General features: G+C 38.4%; 1 protein-coding gene across 2 annotated transcripts in view; it reads right to left on the bottom strand.

Moving 5' to 3' along the window:
* Nucleotides 1–2,112: 2,112 nt before the first annotated feature.
* The window catches only part of LOC122808819 (deleted in malignant brain tumors 1 protein-like), a 612,008-nt gene continuing 602,258 nt past the window's right edge, over nucleotides 2,113–11,862 (bottom strand). For both annotated transcript variants that reach the window (XM_044079898.1, XM_044079889.1), the window contains exon 11: nucleotides 2,113–5,917. In XM_044079898.1, the coding sequence (XP_043935833.1) occupies nucleotides 5,784–5,917 (134 nt within the window). In that variant the 3' untranslated portion in view covers nucleotides 2,113–5,783. The remainder of the gene's footprint in view (nucleotides 5,918–11,862) is intronic.

Below are 11,862 nucleotides of genomic sequence, written 5' to 3'. Positions count from 1 at the left end.
CTAGTATTTTCTTATTTGGTTTGTTGTGTCTTGAGTTTTGTAAACTCATCGGAAGGCATTGCTGTGGTGCATGAGGGTTTAATAAAGTGCTTCTTTATGATCCTGTTTGCCTAGTTGTTGTTTTACTAGTTTCCTGAAATGTGTGGTATTGTAAAGTCTATGGGAAGCTGTTTGGGCATTTTTCATTCCAGTGGACATTTTTGTAAACTCATATAACCCACATGGGGTGACAAATGCTGACCTCTCCCTGGCTGCAGGTGTCAAAGGTACCTGGCAGTAGTCATTTTTCAAGTCAATAGTAGTCAGATACTGAATGCCACAAGGCTGGAGTATGGTATAGCAAAGCCACAAATGGGTAATTACATCTGTGGAACATGCAATAGTTGTTAATATATAGTAAATAATTTTGATAGGTAGCATTGTCGCCTCACAGTAAGACGCTGTCCGGTTCAATTCACAGCTAGAGCATCTTCTGCGTGGAGACATGCATGAATGGGTGTACCTTCGTTGAAGGTTGTGCATCAGGGTTGGTAACTCGGCACATAAAAATCAACTACCAATCATTAGCGGACCGGAGTTCCGCTGTGGCGACCCCTAACCGGGAAAAGCTGAAAGACACAAAGAAACGATAAAGTGAGGTTTGACTCTGGTTGTAAATATATGTGTAGTACAGAAGGAGTACTTTATGACCTTCAGTGTCCCCTGTGATCAGGTATACATCAGGGAAACAATGAGATTCTGCAAGGCTAGACTGCAGAAACAAGGAAATGTTAGGCAAGGCAAAATGGAAAAGCCTCCAGGCAGTATATTTTAAAATATGTCATGATAGCAATCCAGAATTTATTAAAGTTACAGTTCTTGAACAGATTAAAGTGGATTTTAGGTATGGTTCAAATTTGAAATTTATATTTCAAGATATAATACATGATATCCTACAGGATGACTATGGAATGCAACTGCAAGTGTGTGATCCAGTCTAACTAATTAATTATTGAGTTAAGGTGGGACTTTGATTCATCTGCTAGTATGTTTATTGTAGGGTTTGCTATGTTTTGACTTTTTTTTGTGAATGCCCAATTCAAGTGCAGCTTGGACAATTGGATGGGAAACTGGAAATTCATCCCTGGTTTGGCACCTACATCTGTAAAAGACACAGGAACCTGCAAATGGTTCATGTCCCAGGCCCCTGTTTGTAAATGTTTCATCCCCCAAGTCCCTGCTTACACTTATCTAGTGTATCAGAAGTTGTCAAGATATTTGGGATGCATGGCTAGGCTTAAAAAGGCCCTTGTGGTCGTTACATAGTATATGCCTATGAACCTTTGAACCTATAAGGTATTGCCAAGGTGTGAGACAGTTTAATAAAATACTCATTTTGGATTCTGGTTTTGTTTTTTTTTTTTTTTTTGCAGTTTTATAACTTTTAAGATTTTGGTAGATAAAATACTTTAAGGAGAAGGATTATGTTGTCGCCTGACTGGATGTCATTGCCTTCTACAGTTAGTCCTGCATCCTGGACTGAACACATTCAGCATGTGATAGAGTTGTTGGGCAGACTACAAAGGGCATATGGCTAACTATCAAGGCTATAAGTGTTAGCTGAGTATGGCAGAGGTATCCTGTCTGCGTTATAGAGTCAGGGGTGACATGATTCATCCTGAGCTTGCCAAGGCTGAGACTATTTTGACATGACCAAACAGTACCACCAAGAAACAAGTGAGTGCATTCTTAGGAAAGAGCGGTGTGCAGTCATACAGCTTTCCAGGTACAGATTTGATGAAGAAGAATCCTCCTCTCCCAACTATCATTCAGAAACCTTGTATACAGCACATTGTGAGAAGCCATTCCATCTAAAGCTTCTTCCTATACCCCCTGCCATAAATGTAGTCATTCAGCACTGCTATACTCCTTCGGTCCCCACAATGTGAGCACACCAAATGGAGTCATATTTAAGAGTCACCATGGACTGTTTTAATGAACCTGATTATCATTTCTCACACATGCAGAGCCAGTCCTATATAACATGGATTGAGAAATGGAGCCCTCACTTTATTCTTTAATATTTAAAATCACAAATAATAATAAAATAAAAAAATAAATAAAAGATTTGGAAAAATTCATGATTCCGTTATTTTATTAATAAATGTTTTTAATGCCTTGGCATTTTTCTTTAGAAGGAGCCCAAAAGAATAAAACCCCACTTACAATTTAAAAGTAAAGTGACATCAGTCAATCAACATATACTTTTCTTTTAAATGTGTAATTGACACAATTAGTTCTTAATTACAATACAAGAACTTAAGCCTTTATCATGAACGTGATTTATGTACTTTCAAGAAATAACTATTGTCAGTATAATAAACAACACACATTATATGACAGTAAACCAGCACGTCTGAAATTAAAACCAATGATACCTAATATTTTCTACTTCAGTGAGTTGTACTTCAAAACTCAGTAGCAAACTTTACCCCCAATATAAGGATGGATTGGAGGAGGGGGTAATCAAGACTTGCGGATTCAGTGTAATCTGTATCTTTCTCTTTCTCTCTCTCTCTCTCTGTCTGTAATGTTTGGCAACAGGACCAGAATAGATTCCCCTTTTAATATTCTTCAGATGTTCAAGCACCTTTGATTTGACATTTTGCAGTGTTTGTCCTACATACCATTTTTTTGGTAAACATCAACATCAAATGACATAAACTACAGTTACTTAATTGCAAGTAAAATAGTGATTTCTAAATATTCTGGAAAAAAACATTAAAACATTAAGATTTTTCAGACAGGAACAGATTTAATATTTACAAGAAGTAACCGTGCCCTTTCTATCACAAACCTCATGCCTTGAGCAAAATACACTTGATATAAGCTTGTCACCCATATCCCCACCTTTTGTGGCAAATCATTCCTATTTCTGCCACTCCAGTGGAATAGAGAGATAAAGCCCTGACTATGACAAGGTAACCCTGCTTCGATTAGCTGCTCAGGCGACTGAGGGGAATGGTAGGGGGGTTAGGTGTTACCATCCTGGTCTGGATGGGTGGACCTTTGGGCACCTACAGTGTCTAATGAAACCACTAAAAACAGTAGCAAGCAACACGACACACTGATTAAAAAAAAACAATTGCTTGCTGCACAGAACTCTGTGATACCAGTCATCATGATCTATTATTAATCAATAGTTAAGCACTTTCCTTCCACAATTCTGGAACTTCAACAGAAAAAAGAATTATTAAAAAAAAATCACTTTTAAAATACTAAAAAAAATACCACATGATTAAATCACCCAGTTGTAAAATTTGAATAATTAACTAATTACAATACAAAATGTTTTACTTTCAAGACAGAGTTAATAGAACATGCTTCATTGAGCCCAGGGAAGTTAGTCGCCTCCAATCTAAGTCGCCACTCTAATTCACATGTACATAAATGCTCTTCCACGAGTACACCCTACAAATCTTTTTGCACTTGTTCAATGACTAAAAAAACAAATCTATGTGTAGTTTCTTTATCTATGTGTTTACATAAGGCATTAGTTACCTTACGCTTACAAATGTCTGCCATATGCTCGTAAATTCATTCTTTTAATTTTCTTGATGTCATTCCTTTATAAAATGCTAGGCAGTCTTAGCATTGTGCCAAATAAACCACATTCTTGCTGTCACAAGAGTATTTCCCTCTTAGATTATATGTCACATTTCTAATTTGAAAACAATTCTTTACTAAAATATATGCACACATTGAGCAGCACCCACATTTGAACATATGTCTACTTCTCTGTATTAACCCTGCTCCTCAAAGATTTATTATTTTCTAGATAATTTTTAAGTGACATTGCTCTCCTATAAGCAATGCATGGCTTGTCACCCAATTTGTTATTCAAATCTCTATCTGCACTGTTATCTTTGTGGAAGCTGGGGAAGACACACTAGTAGGTGTACCTAAGAGGGGTATAAATTGGAGATATACCTGAGCGGCTGTGGAGGAAGGGCAATACACCTCATGTCTCCATTGCACTCCTGCCCCCCCCTTCCCCTTGGACAAAGTGACTAGGTTCACAAGGGAGAACAGAAAACAAGTATGTCATAAGGGAAAAAAATAAAACTTCAACTGGATGAATGCATGTACAGATGTGCTGAGCCCCTGGATGCCTCACTCCTCAACCAGCTCCAACAATACCAGATTAAGTCCGGGGGAGAGGGTGACCAGCTGGTAGACCTGGCATGGATAGGTACAGGGGTGCCAGAACAAACTTCCTCAAAACAGGAGAGATGTCATAAAAATTGGTCACAAAATATTTTTTTTTCATTGTTTTGTGCTTGTAGTGAGAAAGATTCAGTTGTCTCCCCAAGGGTTCTATACTTTTGTGTCTGTTTTTGTAAGGTATTTACTCAGAAATGAAAATGCTATGTCCAATACATTATATCATATCCCCTTACTAGAAATATCCCTGTAAAATGTAGTTTAGCATGGTCAACAGAAAATGTAATATTAATTTGTGCCCTATACAAATCATCACAGGGCAACAAATGAATTAAATGGTGGGGGGTGATGGCTAGTGGCATTAAAACTTGATTTCCTTTATAAAATATTAAGTTTGTACCAATGTACTTCTCAAGGATTATACCAATAATCAAACGTATGTTAATTAAAGGTTAGCAAGAATTCCTTAGATTCCCATTCAGAATCTTCACAATCAAATACTGCATACACTTTTGATTGAAAGAAACCCATTAGGTATATAAAGTCCTTCTCGACAGCACTCATTAAGACAATTCCATAAAGGGAAGCATGGTGTGTCCCAGAACCTGTCACTCTGAGTTGTAAACAGGGAATCCAAACAGACAAAATTGTAATAATGGCAAAATGTAATTAATTCTTGGACCTTCTCTCAGTAACTGTGCTATTACCTCTATGCCATCTACATGCTAGATGGATGACTAGCAGTTAATAATGCACACTGTGACCCAATAAAAATCATCCAGCTGTGTCAATCTCTTCAACCTAAGTAAGAGAACAGTGGTTATTAAGGATACTACATAAGTTAAGAGTAGTTTCAAAGGATGAGCTGAGACTCTGTTCCTATACTGTTCCCTAGTGATGTCTTTTAGTCCCTACAACTGCTAACCAAACCAATACCCCCAGCAGTACAGTGTGATGCCTTGTCCTTCAGCAAAGGGAAAGATTTAACTTTAAGACTCATTATGGGGTGTGTTACTGAATCCATTTAACATCACACCAAATGCAGTGCCAGTCCTATATAATACGTATTGTGAAATATAGCAGTTTATATATACCTTAAGCTTTCATAATGTGCTCAGAACACAGTTTTAGCAGTTCCACTTCTTATGGATCAAACTGTCAGCCAATTTACAGGCCTGAAATGTGGATGTATTTCAGTGTATTACACCTATGTGATGGCGATAAGTTGTGATAGTACATAAACGTTACAGGAAGATGTCATATCCCTTAAACAGATGCAACAATATGTGGTTCACATTCCATCCCCTCTGCAGAACACAATTTCCTGTTATGCTAGACCACAAATTGTCATCTGGCTGTAGGACAGTTAAATAAGAAAGGCGATGATGGTAGTCATTATATCATTATATGGAACGAGCAACAGAAGGTGATTCATATACATGCATAAAACTGATATTATGGTTTTATTCAATGTAAAATGTTTGGAAGTCCTATGCATAAAAAAAGTCAAGGGATGCAAAATATGAATGAGGGCATTGCTTAGGATATCAGGACATCATTGCAGGATCATTTCCGAACAGTCAATATTTCTCAGGAACTCCAGCATATCTGGTTCGACATCTCCATTCTGGTACAAAAATTACCACCAGGAGAAGAACAATAATGCTGATACACAATGGGGGGATATACATATATCTATATATGTTAACAGGATCTGAAAAAAAAAGAAAATGCAACAAGTTATTAAAACATGAGTAAAGTGTATTACATGGTTAAACAGAATTATTGATTAGTGTAATTACTACATATTGATTATTATGTGCATTTGTGATTCAGTAATAACGCAAACAAAAGTGCATAGGAGAAAGACAATACCAAAAAACACACACCACTGTAAAGTTTCAACCTTTTGAAGTACAGGCATCAGCTTAAAGCTTCATGGGTTTGATAACAGTTTGGGGAAACATTTATCCCATTTGTTTCATGTACATCATAATGTACACCCTCTATAATAGTGTTTCACAGATCTGATTCTGAAGAACTACCCAGCTGCAAACTTCATTAATTCTGTGTCACCCGCATATGTTTAAAATATTAATGACAGCTTATTATGACAGTGGTGAGCCTCAGCTATTAAAGTAGACAGCTCAAGGCTGAGGAATGAAGAATTTTGATTAAATCAGTAAAATACAAATTTTAATTTCTATTCCCATTGTCACCTGCCAGCAAAATATTACAGCTGTCTGAAAGCATAAAAAGTAGGCATAAAGCATAAATTCAATAAATCACAAAATAAAACGCTGAAGCAAGGCACTGTTCACAGGCTCTCTAAGTGCTGTTTTTGGCATCCTCCATAACTGATATACAGCTGAAAAAGACTGACAATGCAGGCATATCGGGCATGCTCTTGGAGTTCAAAATCTTTATTCTAATGAACACAATGGAAAAAAAAGAAGTTTCTGGATAAAAACAGCAAGAAAGTTGAAGAGTTTGAAAGGGTGATGTCAGGTGTAATCAAAGAAATGGAGCTTCAGTTGACTTTCTAATACAGCAGTTTTAAACACTACTCCAGAAGTTAGACAACATGGGAAGCAGCTCTCAGTACTGTACTCTGACAATATACAGATTGACAGGAGAGAGGAAGGAAACAGCACAGTGCTGCTTTGTCAAAGCTGGCTCACTGAGCTGTTCCCACAATTCCTAGTGAAAACGACACTGAGAGGGCATATAATTCTTTAGCCCCAAAATTGCAAAAAAATGTGTGTCCATCCCCCCAGTCTAATGATATTTTTTTCTATGTGCTTTTCCCCTTCATGCCTACTGGCCACCAAGTGTCCTGTTATTACTTTAGTCAGTTTGTACTCCCACCCTGAGCATTTCCCAATAAAAGAGAGAATTAAATGGAGGAGCCATCATCTAGGCAGCCATGAAAGTGCTTTTTGCAATAACTGGTTTCCCACAATGAGGACATTTCTTTTTTTCTTTTTGGCTGTAACACTATCTTTTGGTGACAAATAGGAGGACCTAAATCATCAAAGGGCCATTATTTGCCCTTGCCTATGTGTTTATGCTCACTCACACACACACACACACACACACACACACACACACACACACACACACACACACACACACACACACACACACACACACACACACACACACACACACACACACACACACACACACACACACACACACACACACACATATCCAGGAGGACTCCTATCACCAACTTGGGATGAATAAACCTATACCTGCTCCAGTCCATGGTCACTGATGATAGCAACTGGGCAGCTAGAAGCTACTATCTGCTCCCCTTCCAAAATGTGTAATGCACTCACTCCCAACTACCCCCATCTGACCATTTCAATGTCTGAGCTATTTGAACCTGGGCCATGTGGGGTATAGTTATGGCATCATCCCACTGCTCCACAGTGCTTGGCCCCCTTATAGTGATATTTTTACAATTAAAAAAATAAATCCACAAAGCAGACAAACTGCACTATAAACATGCTAAAATTTATTTTTAAATAAACACACTAAAATCTCTTTTTAAAACATGCAAATTTATTTTTTTTTTTGCAAATAAAATGTCTTATTGAAAAATCCCATATATAAATCAAACTGAAATAACAATAGCAAAGGCAACAAATGTTTGCCATTAAGAAATCCACAAAGCAAACAAACTGCACTATAAACATGCTAAAATGTATTTTTAAATAAACACGTTAAAATCTCTTTTTAAAACATGCAAAATTGTTTTATTGAAAAATCCCATATATAAATAAAACTGAAACAACAATAGCAAAGGCAACAAATTATTGCATTTTAACTTAAAAGTAGCGTTGTCGCCTCACAGTAAGACGCTGTCCTGTTCGATTCTCAGCTAGAGCATCTTCTGTGTGGAGACATGCGTGAATGGGCGTACCTTCGTTGAAGGTTGTGCATCAGGGCCAGCAACTCGGCATGTAAAAATCTACTGCCAATCATTAGTGGACCGGAGTTCCGCTGTGGCGACCCCTAACCGGGAAAAACCAAAAGACTCAACTCAACAAATTAAAACTCTAAGATTAATATTACACTCCACATGGGAAGATGCTACAATCAAACTATGCCCATCTTTAATTATCACTCACTTTATGTACTTTTATTTTCTATTACAACTTAATCATTAACAGACTAACTTTGCTCTACAAGTCTGTATATTTCCTAGGGTGTTTCCTGAACCAATATTTCATGCCTTTACAGATTTGTACACAGACTGTTTGCAGTCATAATATGCCAATTCCTCCCTCCTTGATCATTTGACATGGCAACCAATATTATAAATGCTAAATATCTTTCGCTATTCAGTATAAAGTTATATTATGGCAAGGTGTTATTTATGATCCCTTGGAATAGTAATCTGCCAAAGAATTTATCCCAAATTATCGTCGTGTATTTCACTAACTCACAGGAGCTGTTTAACATCTGCAGTAAAAATCTTGCATGTGAGCAATTGTAGGTAACTGACACACCAAAATGACAGTCTGGCTAAGAAGTAAGAGCAGTTTTGGTTATCTTAGGAAATGGACTACATTTGTAGGAATCATTCCACAAGACTTCGTAATGGCTTTCTTCCCCAGATATCTTCCTCCAAAATCTCTACATGAAATCTACTTAATCTCATTAATAATTTTTTAAATATTTTTTTTTTTGGGGGGGGTGAGTTTCCTAAACCATTCTCTGGCCACATTTGGACTTTTTGTTTGCGGTATTCTTCTAGCAAGCCATTTAGGAATGTTTATTTCACACTGATTGAGATTATGTAAGTCTGTTGACTTTAGATTCACTGTCTTAGTGAAAGCTATAGAGTCCAATAACATGCCTTCCTTGGGACTATCCTCTCTTGGTTTGTCTTTGAGATAAGTAAACAGAAGCAACAGAAGCAAAGGCAGATGAAAACCTAGGAACAGAGGGGAATATATCAGAGAAAGAAATACAAATACAGTGTGACTGCCAGAGATTTCCAGACTTAAAGGAGGTGAAAGCAACCTGCTAGGAAAACATATGTCTATCCCTGCTATTTTGAACAAAGAATGTTCACTGGATAAGTTGACTATGGTCAGGTTCCATATAAAAACTACTGGTGAACATCATTAAAACTGACAAGAAAACAAAACAAAAAATATAAGTTTACATTTGTAAAAGAGGAACAAGACTTTTATATATTATTCCACAAGAGATCCTCGATGGGTTAACAGAAACATATAAGAATACTTTCTCTATGGTAAAGCATGAAATCATGACAAAGACCATCTCCAAATATTTAAGTCAGTCTAAGAAGCCACTTTCAATGGCACTGATAAAGGTTAAGAATGGTAAAAGCTAATGGTTAATATCTGTACTGCTAAACTCCTGGCCCAGATGGCTACACAGTATCATGCTAAGATATCTAAACAATGTTTAGCCCCAGTGCTTGTTAGATTTTATAATCACATACCAGAATATAGTGTTCATAGAAATACACTAGGCTACTGATCACCAGGGCCTTTAGAGGCCTAGTGTCTCAACCAATCCTAGTTGCGTCCCTATGTATTATGGGGATTTATTAGGACGAGGTATGTTCATTAGGATGTTTTTAAAGTTTCTGTTTGCGGGGGTATGTTAGCTTTGTCATACTTACTGTCAGCCTCTGTCGGTCAGAGACCCTTGCCAAACCCATGTCGAATTATGGATTGCCCATCCATAAATAAGGTTAAGGGTAGACTCTGCTTCACATGGATAGGGGAGCCTGTTCCACAGCACGGGGATCCTTTAAGACACATATCTCTCTCACCAACAAGTTCAAAATTTAAATCCTTGGATCTAGTGGTTCTGATTCAGTTAATTTTGCTGATGTGCAAAAGGTCCATCAGAGCTGGATTTGAAGATGCCTTGTATGCCAGGCACACACTGCCTTTCAATAACCTTAAGGAGACTGAGTACAGCACTAGGGCTTTAAGGCAATTCATATAGGACAATGTGTTTATATCCTGGACTCTTCTTTGTGAGCACTCCAGCTGCTGCATATATCTGGTCAGGTACATGTCAAAGGGGCATTATACTCAGTGATGGGTCTGATAAGGGTTGAATAAAGTGGAGAATATTAGGGTCCAACCTAACATTCTCTTATTAGGCAACTTCAACTACCCCTCCATTAACTGGGTAAACTACTCATGTACCAATACACTTGCCCAACATTTCCTGGACTTCATTAATTTCAATGCCCTGGACCAGCTCGTTCTTACCCCCACTAGAGGTAGCAACATCCTTGACCTGGTCATTACTAACATGGGTGACCATTGCTCTACACCAATAGTCAGCTCCTCCCTGGTTAGATCTGACCACAAACTAATCAACTTGGAAATCCACATCCCTCCCACCCCCACCAAAGGTAAACACCATGAAAAACTTCTCCAAAGCTAACTTTGGGATCCTAAAAACAGAGGTGGCTAACTTCATGGCACCCATGCAAATGGAGAATAGTTGCATGACAGCAGAATCATACACCAATGCACTGTACGAACACATACACAAATGCATGGATTTCGCCATACCCAATAGAACCAAAGACACTTTCCTCCAAAATAAGGAAGCCAATCTGGTGGTCCTCTGCCATAAACAAACTCTACAGCAGAAGAAGGAAACTGATATGGAATAAAGTGAAGTCCCAAGACTGGAAAAACTCCGTTATTTGGCTCAAAAAACAGTTGAGATCCCTCATCAAATCCTCTAAAGCTAGCTATGAAAACAGAATTGCAGCAGATAGCAAAGACAACCACAAGGTCTTCTATAGTTATGTAAAGAATCTCCACAGCAATACCCAGATTTGCTCTGAGTTAGTGCACAATGGTACCTCCTATACCAAGCCAACAGATATTGCCAGTATACTGGTCGACAGATTCAGTGCCAACTTTACCGCCCCCCAAAGGACCAATAATAATACCAGTAGATTGCCAGGCACTCAATATTACTGCTGCATAGGTTAAAACAGCACTGTCCAAGGCCAAGAATACAGCTTCTGTGGGACCTGACAATATCCCTGGTTGTGTTCTACATGAACTACAGAGTGAACTGGCACCTCATCTGCGTGCCCTGTTCAGTCACAGCCTGACCTCAGGCTTTGTGCCTGCTGAATGGTGCACTGCTACAGTCATCTCTCTCCACAAAGGAGGAGCGACTACACACCCTGGGAACTATCACCCCATTAGCCTGACGAGTTTGATATGCAAAGCTATGGAAGGCATCATCATGGACCTAATAAACAAGGATATAGGGAATTTCCAAACTCTGGATCCCTCAAAGTTTGGTTTTGTGAAGGGTAGATCATGCCTGCTCAACTTGGTCGATGTCTTTGAGTCAGTCACCAGAGCTGTGGATGAAGGCAAGGTGGTTCATACAACCTACTTTGATCTGGGCAAGGCTTTTGATACCATTCCCTACTCATGAATCATAGGAAAAAAACTCACTAAGCTTGGCATCAGCCCCTATATCACTAGGTGGGTTGCAAACTGGTTCACAGGTAGAACCCACAGTGTGAAAGTAGCTGACTCCAAGACTCCAAGTCAGACTGCCGATTAGTCACGAGTGAAGTCCCATAAGGTTCGGTCCTGGGTCCTCTCCTGTTTGGTATCG

The sequence above is a fragment of the Protopterus annectens genome, chromosome 1.part1 (genome assembly GCF_019279795.1).
Source record: "Protopterus annectens isolate FY-2018-M chromosome 1.part1, PAN1.0, whole genome shotgun sequence".
Lineage (NCBI taxonomy): Eukaryota > Metazoa > Chordata > Ceratodontiformes > Protopteridae > Protopterus > Protopterus annectens.
The sequence above is the reverse complement of the archived record's forward strand: the minus strand, read 5'-3'. Positions and strand labels throughout refer to the sequence as shown.